The 24,916-nt window shown below is 43.2% G+C and overlaps 1 protein-coding gene across 7 annotated transcripts in view; it reads left to right on the forward strand.

Moving 5' to 3' along the window:
* The window catches only part of RAI1 (retinoic acid induced 1), a 112,682-nt gene extending 90,473 nt beyond the window's left edge, over positions 1–22,209 (forward strand). For 6 of the 7 annotated variants that reach the window (XM_072119858.1, XM_072119855.1, XM_072119856.1 and 3 more), the window contains 4 exons: positions 4,098–9,432; positions 12,224–12,317; positions 13,718–13,767; positions 21,017–22,209. In XM_072119858.1, the coding sequence (XP_071975959.1) occupies positions 4,114–9,432; positions 12,224–12,317; positions 13,718–13,767; positions 21,017–21,031 (5,478 nt within the window). In that variant the 5' untranslated portion in view covers positions 4,098–4,113 and the 3' untranslated portion in view covers positions 21,032–22,209. The remainder of the gene's footprint in view (positions 1–4,097; positions 9,433–12,223; positions 12,318–13,717; positions 13,768–21,016) is intronic. The other variant, XM_072119860.1, reaches the window with a different exon arrangement.
* The last annotated feature ends 2,707 nt before the right edge of the window (positions 22,210–24,916 follow it).

A 24,916-nucleotide genomic window follows, 5' to 3' on the forward strand; every position in this document is an offset into this window, starting at 1 on the left:
ATTGCTGATCTAGTGCCACAGATTGGAAGGAAGACCACAGTATTACAGAAGAGGGAATATGCTAATCCTGTCCTGATGGGGGGCAGTGTGAGCGCAGGGCCGCGTGCATGATATCATGATGTGGGAATGGCGCCCCCCCACAGGGTGGGATCCTCTCCAGGGAACCTGCGGATATCATTGAAAGTTATCAGTGCAAGGAAAGTATGCAAAGGCGGAAGGGAAAGAGACTTGGCAGAAGTACAGGAGATCAGGGGAGGACAGGGAACACAGACAGGAATGAGGCGGAGGAGGGTGTGCATATATATAGGAGGCGCATGCACGATTAAAGTTACTAATCTGCTTTTCACAATCTTATTGAATTCTAATGCCTATATGTTCACGTCTGCATATTGTATAGATTGTATACAGTATGTCCCTTCTTATGGACCCTGGCCAGGCGTGCCTCCAGACTGGCATTGAGCTTCCAGATTTTTGGAGACATGTAAGGGATCTTCTGTATCCTGCAGGCCTCTCCAGAGCTCCTCTGCAGTTTCAGATTATGTTCCTTTTATCTGAATCTTAAAGGGACCATCTGTTTCCAAAGGATGTTAAAAAAACAAAGACCCTGGGGAACGGCAATTGTGAGAGAGTCTGGGACTGCAAACCTCCTGACAAGAAGCTGGGAACGTCTTGGGCCGGCACACATAAGACATATGAATGGCCAGGAGCCCAAAACACCAGACGCCTTGTGTTTGGTGCTGCGGGTTGACAGACCCAGACGGCAGAACAGTGCGATAATCTGCTGCTCCATACTGAGGAACAATGGGTCTTTTAACCTATTGGGGGGGCTATATGTGGATAAAAATGGCCACCCTGACGTTAATAATAAGAATTTTGTAATCCGATCTCATCACAGAGGATGTGTAAATCATTTTATGTAATGCAGCACCTTATACAAGGCACATGCCGTAGTCTCATCACTGCTTACCCAGCACAGTGCCGTGCATAGTATAGTGGCTGTGCTTAGTATTGCAACTAAGACCATAGACTTGATTAGGACTGAGCTATTGGTTATGTCACAGGCCTGGGACGTGGCGCTCCGGGTGGGTGTGAGACCCCTGCGTCTGCATATTGATCAACTATTGTATTTTCATTGCAGATTCCTACATACAGCTCCTCCTTCTGGACCCCTATGGGTGTTATATTGGGGTGCACCATGAGACTTTTTTGTTTTGGTGTCTGTGACTCCCATTATACTAATGGGCAGTCACAGAAATGTTGGCAGCAAACCCAGCTCTGCTACATCCTCCCACAGCAGGCCTTGCCACGTGTGGCGGTATGAAGGACACCTCCGGTCATTTTTCTCTGCGGATGATTATTTTTCCCGCTCCCGGAGGTGGGCAGGAGGCGCAGCGCACTAATTCTCCATGTCTCATCTCCTTTCCCTGTGTCAGCAGGTAACCCGAGGCGGAGACGCTTGTCTGTGCTTCCTCTCGCTCTCCGCTCTGATTGTTCTGCCACAAGCAGGTGTGGGAGTTACAGACCCCCGGGCAGAGGATGCTACACGGGTAAAAGTGTGTCAGCTCCACTCAGCCGTCTGCTCCGACTTTCACCGTTTCACCAGCAGATCAGCCCCGAAGCAGAAGGCAATTACTGGGGGCTCAGACTGCGCGCCCTCCGTCCCCCTCCTCCACCCAAAATGCACAGATGTTTACTCGCACACAATGGAGAGACTCTCATCAGGACCCATTGATTGCGAGGAATATACAATGGCCCTGCGCCATTTCACTCATATACCAGGCCTCATTTATACAACCTGAACCCCTAGCAACCAATCAAGGCCGGGCTTTCATATTTCTGGAGCGGTTTGAGAAATCAAAACGGAGCTCTGATTTGTCCCTTGTCTAGCACAGACAATGCTGATTTCACAAGTGCGGCCTTCGTTTTGACTGAAAAATGGCGCAATTAAATCACGAAATAGTCCTAAACATAAAGGGGGGGATTTATCATCGAGTTTCTGAGGTAAAACTGGTCTAGTTGCCCATGGAAACCAATCAGAGCTCAGCTTTAATTTTATAAACCGCTGTGGGAAAATGAAAGCTGAGCTCTGATTTGTTGCCATGGGCATGTAGAATAGTTCTGCTCTAAGAGACGTATGATAAATCTCCCCCAAAGAACAGTTTTACCTCAGAAACTTGATGATAAATCTCCCCCAAAGAGTCATAAAGGCCCGCACCTAATCCCTCATCACATATCAACAGCTTTAGCATCCTTAAAGGGGATGTCACAATAGAAGAAGTCGCTGCAGCCTTTAACACGATAATAGTGACGTGCAGCACCGACATGACAGAACGGGCAGGCAGTGTTTGTTTACATGCGCTTCACCGTATGTATCACTTCCATGCAGAGCAGACATGACCAATCAATCCTGCGGGGAGCACACGTAAACAAATGATGGCTGCCTGCCGCCTCCACCAGCCGGGATCAGCAAGCGGGGGCAACGACTTGTAACACGATGAACGTTCGATGGATGGCGAATCATAACTTTTACCTCAAATTATAGAAAATAGTAGAACCCCTCTACATGATAACGTTTTTTTTGTGTGCGCGCTGAATGTAGTATACGTCTACGTGGCGCACGCCAATATATTAACCCCTCCACCCCTACCCTGCATTACACAGCAATGTCCCCCTCCCCTCCCGTAGCATCGCACAATAGCTCATTTTCAACTCCAATCCCGCCGCTAAAATCTCACACAGCGCTCGTGAAAGGATTGCCGCCGGATCCTTCCTGTGAGTGCTTCTCGCCTTTTATATATTTATTTATTTAATTTTTTTTCATTTATTTTTTTTTCCTGTGGCGTAGATAGATTTTTATAGAGCCTGGATATTAATTGATCGCTTCTGACTCCGGCGTCTCCACCTCCCCCCATCCCCAATCCCAGACCTTTTAGGGAAGATACATGGGGGGGGGGAATTAAAAGGCGCCCTGTGGTGTGGAGTAGATTTTTTATTTCTTGCTGATTTTTTTTTTTTTTTTTTTTCCGGAGCTGTCGAGGAAACTGTATTTTTCATCGTGCGCGGTTCCCCCTGTGTCGGGGAAGGGGTTAAGCACTAATAAGCCGCTGCCTGGAATTCATCCTGCACCTTGTGATATTGGCAGCGTTGCAGCAGCGCGAATGGCTTGCACTCCTCTACATTTCATTTGTATGCAGCGTCTGGCTCCACCAAAGCACCTTCTGTGCAGCTTCAAACATAGATCATGTAAAATGTTGCTGATCTTCCCCTGCACAAATCACTGGGAGGGAACCAGCTGACGGCGCGGGGGGAGGGAGGACGGTCTGTCCTGCTGGTGCAGGCTTTATAGGAAAGTACTGGGTAACCTCAGCTAATGAGGGGCACAGGTGCCGGTGTGGTGGGCACATTCGCAGACACACTGGGGAACGTGTGCAGACTTTGAGCTTGATATGTGATTAGGTCTGGAGATGGCAGGCTGTGTTTTTCCATCTGTTCGGATATGCTGGGACCTGTAGTTGGAGAACTTGAGGTTGCCAGGTTCTAGTGCATGTTCTAAGCTCAGGAGACCCGATATGTAATGCTGCGATCATCAAGATTTCCATAGTCGTGAGTATGTGCAACCTTGTTCCAGGACTAGTGTCGGACTGGCCCACTGGAGAATCAGAGGATCCTCTGGTGGGCCCAGGCTCCAACATGTTCTGTATCAATGGAGTCCAGTGTTAAGTCCACCTAACTCAGAGGCTGGACAGCCTATTTCCTAGGGGAGAATGAAGGGTGGGCATGGTCAAGGACTACATTTTGGAAATTTATTCTAAAGTGCATCTGATCCATGTAAGTACCTATAGGTAGTACCCAGCTGAGTCACAAGGTCTAAGGTGCCTCATCTCCTAGCCATAGGGTTTTGAGGGATAATCTGCTTAAATGCACATCAGGTCCTGTGCCAGGAAATTGTATCTTTAGGTTGAATTTCAGGAATTCCTATAACTTCGAAGAGTAGGGACTATAAATGGGTAAGCCGGCAGTGACAGGGTAGCAGGATTAGCGTGGTAGCAGGTGAAAGCCTCGTATCTGAATCTCTCCTGTTCTATTTTTTTCTACAGATAACAAGAGCAAGTCATGCAGTCTTTTCGGGAAAGGTGTGGTTTCCACGGCAACCAGCAGAACTACCAACCATCTTCACAGGATTCCTCACGCCTGGAGAATTACAGGCATCAAAGTCACCCGGGGCTCAACTGTGTGCGTCAGAGACAGATGACCAAAGGCTACTATGCCCAGACGTCCTATCAAGGTTACGAGAACAATACTGGGGAGAAGTACCCCCGCGGTGACAAGCACATGAATGTCCAGCAGCTCCAAGGCAGGGTCTCTTTTGCCAGTTTCCCTGAGGGCAATGTGTACCCAGGACAGTATACCGGAGAGGATGGGATGCAAAACTGGGGGCAATCTCAGGCTATGAGTGGGGCAAAATACGAGGAAAACGTAATAAAGAAGACCCCTGGAGAAAGCCGGGGGTATCAAGATCCAACTGGACAGATACAGTTCCGTTCCCACTCTCTACACCACCCCCAACAACCAAATCTTCCTTACACTAAGCTTCCACGGCAGAAGGTCCAGAATGACGTCCCATCTTCCCCCTTGCCTTTTACCCAGTCCTCCCACTTCAATCAGAATTTCCCCACTTCCACGTACTCCTCCGTACCAGGGAGCAGCCCTGTTTCTCATTCCTTTAAAAGTTGCACAGCCCCTTCTAACCCTCCTCATGACCGTGCTATGGCTACCGCCAGCCAACGGGTGCAATCCATGCATGGATACCAGTCGTCTAGAATGGCTTCCTTTGAGCAAACGCAGCGCCATACACAGGAAACTTTGCACTACCAGAGCATGGCTAAGTACCATGGACAACATTACAGCCAACAAGGCCAAGCGTATTGTCAAGCCGAGACTCCCAGCAGAACTCCAGAACAGTATTATCAAGCATTCAGTCCAAGTGCCAGCCATTCCCCAGCCCGCTCTGTGGGCAGATCCCCATCCTATAGTTCTACCCCCTCTCCACTAATGCCAAACATTGAGAACTTTCAATACAACCAGCAACAGCATAACGCGAACACATTCCCTATGGGTATTTCTGATCATAGCCACTACATGCCTCTATTGAATCCTTCACCTACGGGCACCTCCAGCCCAGAGTCTCAAACAAAAAACTTGCAGAATGACAAAATCCCAGAGACCTTGCTGTCTGACCTCAGTTTGCAAAGTCTTACAGCCCTCACTTCACAGGTGGAGAACATCTCAACAACAGTTCAGCAACTTCTTATGACCAAGTCTGGCATTCCACAGAAGAAAGCGATTAAGACATCTCCCAGGACTCCAGAGCAAATGAAAGGACAGCATTGCAGTTCAGAGAGTAGTGCCTACTCATCTGAACCAATGGGGACACCTCTTTCTGAAACCCTTGGTACCCCACAATCTGTCCATGCTGAGGTTCAAGACACAGACTACCTTAGTGGCTCTGATGACCAGCTTGAGAGGAACTACTTGTATTGTGGTCCTGGACGAAGCCCAGCAAGGTCCAACAGTACCAAAATGAAGCCAGAGTCCCTCTCTACATGTTCTGTGACATCACCTGACAACATGTCTACAAAATCTGACGATTCGTTTCAAAGCATACATGCCAACCTTCCCTTGGAAACCTTCGCAAAACTAGTGAGCAGTGAGAGAGAATGCCCACACTTACTGGTCAACGCTTTATCCCAAGAGGAGTTGTCTACAGAAATCATAGCTTTACAAGATGCTATTGAAAACGAGAAAGCAGAGAAGGCTTGGGTGGATTCTCCAGAATTGGATAACAGTTCGCCCAAATCACCATTTCCTGATCATACCTGTGTGGAATCAGTGGTCAAAACGACATGGTCCGTTCAGGAGAATGTACAAATGTTTTCGGAAACTTTGAAGAAAGTCGCACCAGAAAAAACTCCTCTGAGGAATCATGATGACTTCAACAAGGACTACTATGAGAAGAAGGAATTTAAAACATCTAATGAAAAAGTTGCAGAAGAAAACACTGAAAATTCTGTTGTTGTTGGCACAGGGAAGAATGTGGAGCCTGTAACATCTAGTGCCAGCTATACCAGTTACTCAAATACGGTGGCCAACTCAAATTGTGCAAAAAATTCTGATCCCTTTGACTGGCCTGACAAAAATATGTCTGAATCTTGCCTTCGGTGGAAGGAAATTGAGCTAACTCTTCGTTCTGCAGATCTGCAAAAAGGGTTGTTTCAATGCAAGGAAAGTAAAGTTGATAGCCAGCTAGACGTGCCCGATGTTGAGACAACTCTTGAAAATGACTCTGGAGAAGAGTTTAATAAAGAGGTGGCAGAAGAAATGGCTTATCCAGAAGATAGCAAAGACCATGAAAAGTGGTTGGAGGATACCAGAGACTGTTACACTGAAGATGATTTCCAAGACATACCTGATCTGCCGTCCCAGAAGGAATCTAATCTAGAACCAGAAGACTATTCCTCTCTGTGTGACTTCTCTGAAAGAAAATCTTTTATTTATGATGAGTCTATTACAAAACCAACTAGGGGATCTGAAGCATTGTCCTCCATAAACACACCGGAGTCGATTGAAAATCCAGGTGCCGAAGAGAAAGAGAATTTGGTTGGACCTTCCCATTTGTCTTGTAATTCTATCATGTTGCTTGGCCCTGCTGTCGAAACGGAGTCAAAGGTGAAAAGCTGGTTTGAATCCACAATACCACACATCGATGACACAAAAGAAAAGGTTGAAGAAGACATTGTAGACAATGTGCCAGACGTTGAAACCCTTCAAGAAGCTGAAGAAAAAAAAACAGACTTTATGATTGACCAACCACCTCCAAAAACTGAAGAAGTAGTTGAAAAGAAATCTCTGCGTGGTCGAAGGAGTCACTGTAGAATTGCCGAAAAGTCTGAGCCTGCCGCCCCTGTTCATACTGCAACTGAATCAAATAATAAACCTGAATCTGAAGAACATAAAGGTCCAACAACAGAATGTACAGATGAAATACCAGTAATCAGTAAGGTTCCTCTGACCGAAGTGACTCCAGCAAGGATGTGCACCCGTTCCTCTACTGCCAAAGTTGAACTTCAAGGAGGTGGAACAGGTCTTAAGGCACCCCCTCAAGAAAAGGTGACAAAGAAAGGAGCATTTGGCGAGAAAGAGAGGGCCCCATATAAAATGGGAAGGAGAGGTGGGAAGAATGCCCTGAAATTGGTACCAGAATCAAATGACGAAAATGTGTTTCTACAGCAAAACAACACACCCACAATCCTCAGTGGCACTAAGAAATCAAAAGATAATGGCTTCAGCATTCTGAAGGATGAACGATCCATGATTCTAAGGTCAAGAAGCAAGAAACAGGAGCTTTTTCCTGCCAAGAGAAGAAGAGGAAAGAAGGGAATGAACTTTGTCCTGAAGAAGCGTTCAACCTTAAAGAAGATAATCGCCAACAATTGCACAGCCGCCGATACATTTCAGATGATGCCGAAAGTCAGGAAAAGGATGAAGCTCACAAACCCGGCAGTGGGGATAAATGTCAAAAATTCTGAGCGGCCACTGCATTCCCTGAAGAGAAAGTCAAACTTGATCTCTCCGGTCCCAACCAAAAAACGAAACCTGATCATACGCACCAAAAAGACTAAAGAACAGAAGTCAGAGACTCCTCCCAATTTATTCAAAAAAATTAAGCCAGCCAAAAAAGAGAAGAAGGTCAAGTTAGCAATAGCAGCAAAGAAAAACTGTAAGGTCATCCTAAGTGCCCCCTCTGTGCGATTAACCCAAGACGTTTGCCTGAAGATGACCTCACGTGGGTCACATCATGGGCCAATGAAGACAAAGGTCTTACCTCCGAGAAAAGGCAGAGGTTTGAAACTGGAAGCCATTGTTCAAAAAATTACATCACCAAATCAGAAGAAGCACGGTGCTACCATGGCAGGGTCAATGAATGCTTTGGCTTCTAACAGCAGTTGTTTGAGTAGTATTGCCCAAGGAAGAGATAATAAAAATGGCTCCTTACTTATGCCAGAAGCTAACACAAAGATGACGGCTCAGGTTTTGACGTCTAGTGATTCTTCGAAAACAGAGCTTGAAACACATAATGGGAGCTGTCAGGGGTCGAGCCACAAACCCCTTAAGGGAAAACAGCTCTACAAAAAGAAAGCAACCCAAAATTCACTACATGGAGATACTGGTTTAAATAGTGTGGCCAAGAGGGAGGGCAAATGCCCACGCCCAAAAAAAACTAATGCTATTCCCAAAAAGAAGTTCAGGAGAGGAAGAACCAAAAGTTCCCCAAGCACTTCTAAAAAATCACCAAGGAAGCTCCTTGGTTCTTCTCCTTCTGTACTTCTTACATCTAAAGATAAAGCTCTGTCAGACAATATTCTGATGTCCAGCAAGTTCCGCTCAAGTGAATGCAAACAGGCCGGACCCAAAGAGAGATGCAGCAATCCTGACACATCTGTGGAAGCCTTGTCCCAAACCAGACCGAGGAAAAAATCCAAGTATCCATCCTTCAATGGCTACACCAAGAGGCAACGCAAGTGTCCTCCGCAAAGCAGGTCCACCAGCCAAGCCCCTGTCACCAAGCGGAGGTCAAAGAGACAAAACATTCCTCTTGTTGCACCCAAAGAGCCAGAGATTAAATTGAAGTATGTGTCCTCCAAGCCGGTCCGGGCTGAAAGAGTCCGCCTCTTCTCCCCATATATTAAGCTGGAGAGAAAAAATGCCTTTGTTACTACTTGCACTGTCGTCAATTCCTCTGGCGACGAGCTGCGGTTATTGAAGGAGAGGAGTGCAGTCCATTCTTCTTCTCCATTGGTCACTTTTTCCAGTCAAGGTTCTCTACCCGTTTCTTCTAGGATGCAGTTGGGACCTCTAGTGTGCAAGTCGGTGAGCTCTGGTTGTCTCCTCTGCTGTCTGTGCCGTTGCCCCGCCAACTATAAAGACTTGGGTGATCTTTGTGGCCCCTATTATCCCATGGACTGTTTACCTAACAAGAAACCAAGGCCTAAGGATAAAGTCAAACCAGAGGACACCTCAACAGAAAAGTCCTCCAAGACTGTAGACTCTCCTTGCACAACAGGGAGTGTGAGGACGTCTTGCACAGACAGTGGAGCTACTGACCTTGTCAAACACAGCAATCTCCGCTGTAGTGCCCGCGCAATGCTCAGGAAGCTGCCCAGCTGTTACTGCTGTAGTAAAAAGACTGAGGGGGCAGACGCTGAGAAGCCCAAGAGGCACCACTGCAGCAAAAGCTCCGAGTCTCATTCACAGGAGCCCGAGACGCAGGAGCACTGGGTCCATGAAGCCTGTGCGGTGTGGACCAGCGGAGTCTACCTGGTGGCGGGAAAACTTTACGGTGTCCATGAAGCTATACAGATGACAGCTTCAGGAGTGAGTAACGTACTTGTTTTGGAAACAGTTTTGGAAATTTTGTAGTCTAGTTGTCGCTAAATAGAAGAGTTGGACTGGGATAACTTGCTCCTCCAACATGACCCCCTCGGGATTAGACCCTAGTAGTCTCCATATTAAGTTGTCTTCTGCTGGACCCATTGTTGTGTTAGCGAGCCTGGCCCACCAAGGGGTCCTCTAGTTCTCTGGTCTTGTTGGACACTGTTAGTGTCTTATAAAATGGGGAGCTATTATATGTCAGTTATCTCTGATACTTGATGTTTGACCCTTCAGATACCATGGTCATTAGCAACTACAAGCATCTAAGAGGTTAGATAGAGGGAGGGGCTATTTCTAAGGGCCGAACGTTTGTAATGGCAGTTGTGGACCTTGTATAAGAAGCAGAATGTAACTGGAGTACAATACCCTGTAATATTGTACATGTTCTAATGAACAAAAACAGCCCCCCCCCCCCCCCCCCTTCCTAGGGATAAAAGAAAACAAAGGAAGAGGTTAAGATTCCCTTACAAAACTCCTCAGCTCGATAAAGCCCTTATTCCATACTTCCACTTTAATTTTGTGGCAAGGCCGTACGGGCTGCAGCATAAGGCAGTGTCACCACCTAGTGGCCAAGAAGAGTCACAGCACCATCGTAGGAGTCCACAACTGTTGTGTACAGGCTCTTATATAAGGATTGCATAAATGCCCTGTACAGGACTCCTTTACAGATTTAAAGGGGAAGCATGTAATGGGGTCATATTCTGTATATTTTCTAAATAGGTGGTCAACATTGCAGAGAGATCAATTTAGGTAGACTTCCCCTTTAAGTGTTTCCATCTGACTAATTACACTCCCTTGGGCTACAGTTTTGGCATCAAAAATGAGCTAATTTTGCGCAGTGCTGGCAGAAGACCCGCAATGTGTTCATGCAGTGATGATCCCAGTCGTCTGCCCCGGCACCTCCATCTCTATTCTGTGCCCCAGATTTATACGTCTGCATCAAAGCTCAGATCCACAGGGTTAAGACGCCCACGCACAGAGCTGCACTGTGATCATACTTGATGAGGATGGAAGGCTCCTCTACATCTGTAGTGCAGAGATGATACAGAACATCTCAGAGGATGGATTATAGGGGAATCATTACTTAAAGGGCAACTCCACCCCAGATGCAAAGGTCCTTCCCAGTGCAGCCGTTCCAGTGACATATCCAGGAGAGATCAACTTCTTATCTCCTCTATTCACATGGATCTCTGAGAGCACTCAGCACTTTCTGCTGAATCTCTGTAAGTGATGACGACTACTGTCATGGCTCCACAGGACTGGACTTACACCCAGAATCTGCCCGGACCCCACTATTGTGTATACTGCTGATTGTGAGTGACTGATAGCAATACCTGACATTACTTATGCTGTTCCCATCCTGAGCTTTATTATACCCCAGAGCTGTACTCACTATTCTGCTGCTGGTGCAGTCACTGTGTACATACATGACATTACTTATCCTGTACTGATCCTGAGTTACATCCTGTATTATACTCCAGAGCTGCACTCACTATTCTGCTGCTGGTGCAGTCACTGTGTACATACATGACATTACTTATCTTGTACTGATCCTGAGTTACATCCTGTATTATACTCCAGAGCTGCACTCACTATTCTGCTGCTGGTGCAGTCACTGTGTACATACATGGCATTGCTTATCCTGTACTGATCCTGAGTTACATCCTGTATTATACCCCAGAGCTGCACTCACTATTCTGCTGCTGGTGCAGTCACTGTGTACATACATGACATTACTTATCCTGTACTGATCCTGAGTTACATCCTGTATTATACCCCAGAGCTGTACTCAATATTCTGCTGCTGGTGCAGTCACTGTGTACATACATGACATTACTTATCCTGTACTGATCCTGAGTTACATCCTGTATTATACTCCAGAGCTGCACTCACTATTCTGCTGCTGGTGCAGTCACTGTGTACATACATGACATTACTTATCCTGTTTCCATCCTGAGATACATCCTGTATTATACTGCAGAGCTGCACTCACTATTCTGCTGCTGGTGCAGTCACTGTGTACATACATGACATTACTTATCCTGTTTCCATCCTGAGATACATCCTGTATTATACTGCAGAGCTGCACTCACTATTCTGCTGCTGGTGCAGTCACTGTGTACATACATGACATTACTTATCCTGTTTCCATCCTGAGATACATCCTGTATTATACTGCAGAGCTGCACTCACTATTCTGCTGCTGGTGCAGTCACTGTGTACATACATGACATTACTTATCCTGTTTCCATCCTGAGATACATCCTGTATTATACTGCAGAGCTGCACTCACTATTCTGCTGCTGGTGCAGTCACTGTGTACATACATGACATTACTTATCCTGTTTCCATCCTGAGATACATCCTGTATTATACCCCAGAGCTGCACTCACTATTCTGCTGCTTACAGGATAAAGCCAATGCTTCTGAGACCTTGAGCAAGCTGGGAATCATGAAAAGTTTTAGTTTTGTGGCCTGTAGAATTGTGAATACAGCTCTGGAGAGTAATACAGGCAGATAAGTAATGTCATGTACTTACACAGTAAAGTGTGATATTTTTGTACAACTTTACAGACGTTATGATGTTTGGATTAGATGGTTGTCAGACAAGTCTGAACAGAAGGAAGCCATTGGAGTAGAGGCTTCTGGGTAGTGACATAGAATCGCGGTGAATCACCTAGGATAAACTTGTCCTAGGACGACCTTTTCTGACAAATGCCTCCTTGTCTCGCAGCTCTGTCCCAGGTGTCAGAAGCCGGGAGCGACTGTGGGCTGCAACCACAAGGGCTGCACGCAGACCTACCACTACACGTGCGCCACTGAGGCAGGTGAGTGACACCACCGCACGGCATTCTGGGTAGCCTGCATCATACTTGGCAGCGACTGGGATACTTACTCTGATAGGTCATGACCTAAACCTATCAGCTGCTGTCACTGGGGGAAGGAACGTAGCTCAGGCGGCAACAGGTCTTCATAGGGTAACTAAAGCAGCCAATCAAATCCGTCGCCATCCTGACAGAAAATCTACCTCAACTTCTGGAGGGAAATTTTCCCTCCAAAAGTTTAACCCTTTCTGACTAAACTTAATTGTCATTATCACCTGTGGATCCCTCCTAAGCTTCCGAAATCCTAACATGGTGGTCAGGCCCTTTTTATATATGTAAATGAGTATGTAAATGAGCCCACCAGTTTGGCCATTCCTCTATGATGCCAACAGGTGGAGGTATCTGAGGAGTCGGGAGCTCAACGGTCTTACATCTGAGCTTGTAAAGGAAGACAAGCAGCCCCCTCGCTCGCCCTGTCCCCCCAGAGAGGAGATTTAGGGAGCTGCGCTCTGTCTGTCTCCTCTTCCCCTCCGTCTCCCCCCGTCCCGCGGTTTACATTGACATTTCTCCAAGTCCAGAAACAACAGGAGAATTTCCCAGAGAAGGAAATCAATTAGAGGAGCGGCGTACGGCGTGTATACACGGAGACGCGACTCCCGGGGCTATACCCGACAACGCCGCTACTCCTTCATCATATAGACCCCATGCTATTCCCTATACAGGCCCCTTGGCAGCTCAGGACCAACCTTAAAGGGAACCCGTCACTAGATTTCACCTCATTAAACTACCACCCCCCTCAGGTCGGGGATGAAATGTCATATTTTACCTGAGAGGAGTCAGGTTGAGAGGCTGCAAGGGTTGGGTCACTTTGGTACTACAGTATCTATGAACATGCTGCTGGTGTCATATTAAAGATAAGAATCTCATCTTTCAGATCACATCAGGATTATGGCTCTGATCCGAAGAACTAGACATCTAAGGAGTTAAAAAAAAATAAGGAGGAATTGGATCTTTGTCTGCAGCTCAAATTTCCAACTATGTATTTAACTGCTTGTATCTTCGGTTCTGTAGATGACAGAACCACACACTTATCTGTAATATGACAACAGTGGCAGGTTTCTAGGTGCTACAGAAACAAAGATGAAGTGACCATCTCCCATCGGCCACTAAACTTGACTCATCTCAGGCAAAATATGACTCTTCTCTGCTCATTGTCACATGACGTTGGAGATTTGTTTTAATAGGTAAATTGACGTCATTTCATACCCTGCAGAGGGGGTTGGTTTTTTAATGAAGTGGTTTAATGAGTCTCATTAAAAATAGCAAAATCTGTTACAGCACCCTACCATGCGTTGCACCCTCATGCAACTTCTACTTATCTTATCCTTTGTTCTCTCTTGCAGGCTGTTTGTTAAACGAAGAGAACTTCTCGTTACGATGTCCTAAACATAAGGTATTGTACAATCTACAGCAGAGGTCCCCAACCTTTATTGCACCAGGGACCGGCTTTAAGCTAGACCAGTTTTCCATGGCCCGGTGGGGGTGGGGGCGGGGCTTTGGTCATATGGGGTGGGGTTATGGAGGGGTGGAGCTTATAACATAAGATATCAGGGAGTGTCCGGACCAGATCCATCATATTGGTTTGGTGTAAAAATAAAGCAATGCAAAATGCATACAGCGTACCGCCATGTAGTATAAAATGCATACAGCGTACCGCCATGTAGTATAAAATGCATACAGCGTACCGCCATGTAGTATAAAATGCATACAGCGTATCGCCATGTAGTATAAAATGCATACAGCGTATCGCCATGTAGTATAAAATGCATACAGCGTATCGCCATGTAGTATAAAATGCATACAGGGTATCGCCATGTAGCATAAAATGCATACAGCATACCGCCATGTAGTATAAAATGCATACAGAATACCGCCATGTAGTATAAAATGCATACAGCGTACCGCCATGTAGTATAAAATGCATACAGCGTATCACCATGTATATAAAATGCATACAGTATGCCACCAAGTATTATAAAATAGATACAACGTACCGCCAAGTAGTATAAAATGCATACCGAGTACTGCCATGTAGTACAAAATTGAAGCCCTGATAAATATCACAAATGCTGCATATACATACAGCATATATACACATAAACAAACAGTAGATACAGCATATACACACACACATACATACACATATATGTATACACACACACACATCTATACATACTTATACATACACATATATGTATATACACACACACACATCTATACATACTTATACATACACATATATGTATACACACACACACACATCTATACATACTTATACATACACATATATGTATACACACACACACACATCTATACATACTTATACATACACATATATGTATACACACACACACATCTATACATACTTATACATACACATATATGTATACACACACACACACACACATCTATACATACTTATACATACACATATATGTATACACACACACATCTATACATACTTATACATACACATATATGTATACACACACACATCTATACATACTTATACATACACATATATGTATACACACACACATCTATACATACTTATACATACACATATATGTATACACACACACACATCTATACATACTTATACATACACATATATGTATACACACACACACATCTATACATACTTATACATACACATATATGTATACACACACACACATCTATACATACTTATACATACACATATATGTATACACACACACATCTATACATACTTATACATACACATATATGTATACACACACACACATCTATACATACTTATACATACACATATATGTATACACACACACACATCTATACATACTTATACATACACATATATGTATACACACACACACATCTATACATACTTATACATACACATATATGTATACACACACACACATCTATACATACTTATACATACACATATATGTATACACACACACACACATCTATACATACTTATACATACACATATATGTATACACACACACACACATCTATACATACTTATACATACACATATATGTATACACACACACACACATCTATACATACTTATACATACACATATATGTATACACACACACACACATCTATACATACTTATACATACACATATATGTATACACACACACACACATCTATACATACTTATACATACACATATATGTATACACACACACACATCTATACATACTTATACTTATACATACACATATATGTATACACACACACACACACATCTATACATACTTATACATACACATATATGTATACACACACACATCTATACATACTTATACATACACATATATGTATACACACACACACACATCTATACATACTTATACATACACATATATGTATACACACACACACATCTATACATACTTATACATACACATATATGTATACACACACACACACATCTATACATACTTATACATACACATATATGTATACACACACACACACATCTATACATACTTATACATACACATATATGTATACACACACACACACATCTATACATACTTATACATACACATATATGTATACACACACACACACATCTATACATACTTATACATACACATATATGTATACACACACACACACACATCTATACATACTTATACATACACATATATGTATACACACACACACACACATCTATACATACTTATACATACACATATATGTATACACACACACACACACATCTATACATACTTATACATACACATATATGTATACACACACACACACATCTATACATACTTATACATACACATATATGTATACACACACACACACACATCTATACATACTTATACATACACATATATGTATACACACACACACACACATCTATACATACTTATACATACACATATATGTATACACACACACACACACATCTATACATACTTATACATACACATATATGTATACACACACACACACATCTATACATACTTATACATACACATATATGTATACACACACACACACACACACATCTATACATACTTATACATACACATATATGTATACACACACACACACACACACATCTATACATACTTATACATACACATATATGTATACACACACACACACACACACATCTATACATACTTATACATACACATATATGTATACACACACACACACACACACATCTATACATACTTATACATACACATATATGTATACACACACACACACACACACATCTATACATACTTATACATACACATATATGTATACACACACACACACACATCTATACATACTTATACATACACATATATGTATACACACACACACACACACACATCTATACATACTTATACATACACATATATGTATACACACACACACACACACACATCTATACATACTTATACATACACATATATGTATATACACACACACACACACACACATCTATACATACTTATACATACACATATATGTATACACACACACACACACATCTATACATACTTATACATACACATATATGTATACACACACACACACATCTATACATACTTATACATACACATATATGTATACACACACACACATCTATACATACTTATACATACACATATATGTATACACACACACACACACACATCTATACATACTTATACATACACATATATGTATACACACACACACACACACATCTATACATACTTATACATACACATATATGTATACACACACACACACACACACATCTATACATACTTATACATACACATATATGTATACACACACACACACACACACATCTATACATACTTATACATACACATATATGTATACACACACACACACACACACACATCTATACATACTTATACATACACATATATGTATACACACACACACACACACACATCTATACATACTTATACATACACATATATGTATACACACACACACACACACATCTATACATACTTATACATACACATATATGTATACACACACACACACATCTATACATACTTATACATACACATATATGTATACACACACACACATCTTTACATACTTATACATACACATATATGTATACACACACACACACACACACACATCTATACATACTTATACATACACATATATGTATACACACACACACACACATCTATACATACTTATACATACACATATATGTATACACACACACACACACACACACACACACATCTATACATACTTATACATACACATATATGTATACACACACACACACACATCTATACATACTTATACATACACATATATGTATACACACACACACACACATCTATACATACTTATACATACACATATATGTATACACACACACACACACACACACACACACACATCTATACATACTTATACATACACATATATGTATACACACACACACACACACACACATCTATACATACTTATACATACACATATATGTATACACACACACACACACATCTATACATACTTATACATACACATATATGTATACACACACACACACACACATCTATACATACTTATACATACACATATATGTATACACACACACACATCTTTACATACTTATACATACACATATATGTATACACACACACACACACACACACATCTATACATACTTATACATACACATATATGTATACACACACACACACACATCTATACATACTTATACATACACATATATGTATACACACACACACACACACACACACACACATCTATACATACTTATACATACACATATATGTATACACACACACACACACATCTATACATACTTATACATACACATATATGTATACACACACACACACACATCTATACATACTTATACATACACATATATGTATACACACACACACACACACACACACACACACATCTATACATACTTATACATACACATATATGTATACACACACACACACACACACATCTATACATACTTATACATACACATATATGTATACACACACACACACACATCTATACATACTTATACATACACATATATGTATACACACACACACACACACATCTATACATACTTATACATACACATATATGTATACACACACACACACACACACACACATCTATACATACTTATACATACACATATATGTATACACACACACACACACACACATCTATACATACTTATACATACACATATATGTATACACACACACACACACACACATCTATACATACTTATACATACACATATATGTATACACACACACACACACACACATCTATACATACTTATACATACACATATATGTATACACACACACACACACATCTATACATACTTATACATACACATATATGTATACACACACACACACACATCTATACATACTTATACATACACATATATGTATACACACACACACACACATCTATACATACTTATACATACACATATATGTATACACACACACACACACATCTATACATACTTATACATACACATATATGTATACACACACACACACACATCTATACATACTTATACATACACATATATGTATACACACACACACACACATCTATACATACTTATACATACACATATATGTATACACACACACACACACATCTATACATACTTATACATACACATATATGTATACACACACACACACACATCTATACATACTTATACATACACATATATGTATACACACACACACACACATCTATACATACTTATACATACACATATATGTATACACACACACACACACATCTATACATACTTATACATACACATATATGTATACACACACACACACACATCTATACATACTTATACATACACATATATGTATACACACACACACACATCTATACATACTTATACATACACATATATGTATACACACACACACACACATCTATACATACTTATACATACACATATATGTATACACACACACACACACATCTATACATACTTATACATACACATATATGTATACACACACACACACACATCTATACATACTTATACATACACATATATGTATACACACACACACACACATCTATACATACTTATACATACACATATATGTATACACACACACACACATCTATACATACTTATACATACACATATATGTATACACACACACACATCTATACATACTTATACATACACATATATGTATACACACACACATCTATACATACCTAAGCATACATACATACATAGAAGTTACCTTACCGTACTCTTTTCTTCTTTTACGGTCCTGGCAGGTTCTGCCTTTTCTTCCGGCGGGGGTCTGGAGCCTGGGGGGGGAACTGGAGCCTAGGGGGCTGTCTGGAGCCTAAGGGGCTGTCTGGAGCCTGGGGGGGGGGGGTGACCGGAGCCGGGGGGCGGCAGAGCGGAGGGGGGGGGGGGGAAGCCGGAGCCGGTAGCTTAGGGTAGTATGCAGGGAGTAGGGGAAACCCGGAGAGGACAGGTGGGGCTGCAGTCAAGGGGATGTTCCGGGAGTTCACAGGTGCCGGCCGGCAAGCAGGCGGATGTGCCGCCGGCGGTCATGTGGAGGTGCCGCGCTGCAGTGCGGGAGGGTAAATGTGCCAGCAGGCGCAAGGGTACATGTGTCGGCGCGAGCGGGGGGAAGTACCGGGCGCCTGTCATGGGGAAGTGCCGGCTTGCGGGGGGATATGCCAGCCCGCGGGACAGGTACATGTGCTGGCAGGGGGTTGTGCTAGCCGGAGCATGTGGCGGCGGGCGAGAGTATGTGTCCGCCGGTGGGCTGGATCCCGGTGCTGCGCCCTCATGGCAGGTGCGCCCCTGGGAGCAAGGAGCCGAGAGCCTGGAGGGGGGAGCTCGGTGCCGGCAGGGTCTGGGGGCCGTGGTAAGGTGCCGGCGGCGTCGGCGGGTGGGCGCAAGGTGCTGGCAGCGTCGGGGAGCAAGGTGCCGGACGGAGGGCTGCAACGTGGTCCCATCCGGTGTGGAAGCTCAGTGCTGGCCGGGGGCCGCCCCTGCGCGGACCGGCTGATAAACTCCAACGGCCCGGTCCTGGTCCGCGGACCGGCGGTTGGGGACCTCTGATCTACAGTATATGATCTTTCCCAATAACGTATCCAGATCCGTCTTGCGTTCACAGAGACGGAACCCCACCGATAAATTTTTTTTAAAGGTTTCCATATTTCTTTTGCCCAAGTATAAAGTTCACTGGAATATTGTGACAACTCCAATGAAATTTTTTACGTGATACCAGTCGTGTCCAGTAGGTGGCAGTTCTGCGCTATAGAACTTGTAATGCGCTATAAAATACGGAAGGACAAAAGAGCTTCAGTGGGGGAGGGGTTAGCAGCGCAAGTCCAGTTCTATTGTCATTTTTATAATAATATTTTTTATTAAACGTTTTGTTATAATTCAGTAATTAAATTTTACCAAAGCAGTTTAAAAAGTAAAAGCTGATTTCCTATTAGACAGTCTCCTAGATTGTTTTGATAAACAAAGCCTTATTGTAGGTTTGGAGATGTAGTGTAGTCGTAGTCAGATCGGCTGCTCTGTGAATATAATTTTAAATTCACCGGAAAAATTCTTCTTTGTCTTCCAGAGGCACCTGGTGTAACCGTCTCTAAAACCACCATCACCTTCATCACACCCAGGATCTTTCATTCACTCCTCCACACTGTCATGGCGCCGCGCAGAGGAGTCTAAGCTGCCGCCTCCATCGTGACTAAAGTCGGTTCGGGCCCTACCATGTCCATGGGTGTTGACGGTGCAGGAATAAGAGGTTCCTAGTGTCTTAACGGAGGCAACTCATGACACAGATGATGACGTAAGAAAAAACTGAGGGGCCATCAGGATGGCACCGGGATGGCGCAATAAAGTAGACACGGATTTTGCACTGATGGCGCAGATTTCTGGGGGCGACGCCCCTAGTAGGGAAACTATTGATCCCTAACTTGTTTGACGTCAAACCTTTGCTCCTAACACAATCTCGAAGAAAGACGGCGGGAAGTTGTAGTGTTCCAATACCCGGCACAGACATTGGTCTCACATCACGTGGAACCCTGCATCTGCCAGAAAGGGGCGCAGGGTCTCCAGAGGGCCGACAAATATGGCCGCCAGTTTGATACCTGAGCCTCAAATTGTGCGTTTTGCGAAGGTTCCTGCGAGAAAGAGACAGAACCATCAGCCAAAAGGGGTTAATGAATGTTTGTATGCCTCCCCCCCCCCCCTCCCCCTCGCCACGGTCCTTGTCCTTGTGTCTTATTTCGTGCCCTCATCCGCCATTTTCCACCCTCCCCCGTTTCTTGTACACTTCTTCATCTCGTCCTAACACTTCTTGACGTGTTTCATGTTACTTCTTCTAAGATTCTGGAGTGGAGCACATTATCAGCAACACGTGTCCTACTGCGGAGGGGGCCGTGGGGGGCCGCAGTCAGCTGATCACGGCGAAACGCCAACACGATTTTCCTGCTGTAAATACAAAGTGTTTGACAGTCGAAAGTACGGACAATGCCTCATTATCTGGTGTGTGTATATATATATGTGTATACATATGCATATATATAATATATGAAGACTGTAAACGTTTAACCCCCGAGCTGCCGGAACGGCCTGCACACAACGTTGCGCTTTTTGCAGGCTCGGCCGGCAGCTTCAGAGTTAAAGCTAGTGTTCTTTTTAGTAAATTTGCTTCACACTGAAGACTGTGTGTACCGAGCTTTCTAAAAGATGTTTATTTTCTTTAAGAGTAAAAGAGGCTATTGGGAATGTCAATAAAATCTACAATGAACCGTTCGCCGCGCGTCTCTGTGTCCGCCATCTTTGTTTTTTTCGGATGTGGAGTCCTTAGATACCTTGTGCTGTATAAGGCTGGGTCTTAGCTCACTTGTCGCCAGATAATGCGCAATTTGGCGCAATTATAGAGTCATCGTGGTTACAGACATGACATTAGAGCAGAGCAACCTCTACAAAGCTTAATGCATGTTTGTCCGAAAATTTGGGTGAATCTCCTCAGTTTTCTAGAATCTCCGCAAATGTTGAAGGAGGAACCTTAAACCCCCTTGTCCCAAACGTAAAATATGTGATGGTGCCCTATCCCTACCATGTCTGAGGAAAATGGAATCAGGAAATTGGAGTGATGGCATGATGATTGATAGATGATAGATATGAGATGGATAGATCGCTATAGTAGGGGGAGATTTATAAGAAATGTCTGAGGTAAAAGTGTTCTAGTTGTCCATGGAATCCAATCAGAGCTCAGCTTTCATTTTCCCACAGCTGTTTATAGAATTAAAGAGGACCTGTCACCTAAATTTTCGGCACTAGTAGCTGCTTACTAAAGTGCCGATAAATTGGGTGACAGGTCCTCTTTAAAGGTGAGCTCTGATTGGTTTCCAACAATTTCCCCCATAGCTATCTATCCAAGAGGTGTCTGAGGTAAAACATGGAATCCAGTCAGAGCTCAGCTTTCATTTTCCCACAGCTGTTTATAAAATTAATGGTGAGCTCTGATTGGTTTACATTGGCAACTAGAACATTTTTACCTCAGACACTAAAGTTAAATCTCCCCCATAGTTATCTATCCAAGAAGTGTCTGAGGTAAAACTGTTCTACCCTGTTTCCCCGAAAATAAGACCTAGTACACTTTTGTTCAATCTTAGGCCACTTCCACACTCGCGTTGCATTTCACGTCAGAGTTTGATCAGGGTGCGATCAGGGTTTGGTCAGTGAAAAACGCACATTTTGCATCAGAGTGCAATCAGTTTTCAGTCAGAGTTTGATCAGGGTGCGATCAGGGTTTGGTCAGTGAAAAACGTGCATTTTGTATCAGAGTGCAATCAGTTTTCAGTCAGAGTTTGATCAGGGTGCGATCAGGGTTTGGTCAGTGAAAAACGTGCATTTTGTATCAGAGTGCAATCAGTTTTCAGTCAGAGTTTGTTCAGTGTCTCAGTTTTTCACGCGCGTTTTTGATGCAATTTCAATGCGTTTTTCACGCGCAGAAAATGCGCGTGAAATGGACTCAGGACTGAGCTCTATCTTTTCTATGGCAATTGATGCGTGAAAAACGCATTGCACTTGCATTGCACTTGCACGTGTCTCAGAGTGCAATGCGTTTTTGATGCATCTCCATAGACTTGTATGGTGCGTTTGTCACGCACGTGACTTGCAAAAGTAGAGCATGTCGAGATTTAAACGCACGTTAAAAAAAAACACGCGTGTGCGTGAAAAAAAATGCAAGTCTGAAAAGACCCATTGGTTACAATGGGTCAGAGTGCAATGCAAGTTCTGTGCGTCAAAAGCACGCACAGAAAACGTGCGTGAAAAACGCAAGTGTGAAAGGGGCCTTAGTATTATAAGGCCTCCCCTGAAAATAAGACCTAGCAGCAGTCATTTCTACATCTCACCCCAAGCTGTACATTAGTATTAGTAGATTTTTTCGATGCTGCAATAGGTTGTGACATAGGTGAAGAATTTGCGGAATAAAATCACTGACTGTTGCAGGACAAATTGCTAAACATGAGAGATTGGGGCCAAATAGTTGATTTTTTGTTCACCAATAAATGTAAATTCTTGTTAATGGAAAAATAAGACATCCCCTGAAAATAAGACCTAGAGCCTCTTTAGGAGCAAAAATTAATATAAGACGCTGTCTTATTTTCAGGGAAACAGGGTAGTTGCCCATGGAATCCAGTCAGAGCTCATGTTTCATTTTATAAACAGCTGTGGGAAAATGAAAGCTGAGCTCTGATTGGTTTCCATGGGCAACTGGAACAGTTTTACCCTAGACACTGATAAATCTCACCCATAGATCGATTATAGAGACATGACGTAGATATAATAGGAGATAAATAGATGATAGAGAGATCTGGTCCTACCAATAAAGCTTATTTGATTTGATACAAGATGGATGCAGGAGGGGATTTATCACAGCTTGTCAGGCATTTTTCCGATGTACAAGCCTTAGGCTGAATTTACACAAACGTATGCCCGGGGGGGCGTAGCTGGGCGGCCATAAGTCCGGCGCGATGGAGAGGAGGAGGGGTGACCATGTATGGGCCGTGCACATGGGGCATGTCCTATCTATTTCCCGTGTACGGAGCGGTATGGTGCCGCATGCGTATGGCACCGCAATGCTCTGTGTGGCCAATGCCGTCTATGGGTGATATATGCGGCCGTACATATGTCCCCCATACAGTTGTGTGAATGCGGCCTATGAATGGTAATAATTTATCGGAAATGAGCTGAAAGATAAGTCAAAGAACAGAAGTGCTCAAAGAAAAAAACTGCAAGACGTCAGATACGTTTATTTATCGATTTATTACCAGCAGATTTATAACTAGCAGCAGTTCCCCCGATCCCCACTAGGGGACGCCTGTTGATTGCAGTTTTCCATAGAACCTTCCCATGGAGAGGTGACATATTACCGGACCCTTCCACACCATTGTGTCCCCCTATAATATCCATCCAGTTCATTGATCTCAAGGAATAAGGAGCCGAGGAG

This window comes from Engystomops pustulosus, chromosome 8, assembly GCF_040894005.1.
Source record: "Engystomops pustulosus chromosome 8, aEngPut4.maternal, whole genome shotgun sequence".
Lineage (NCBI taxonomy): Eukaryota > Metazoa > Chordata > Amphibia > Anura > Leptodactylidae > Engystomops > Engystomops pustulosus.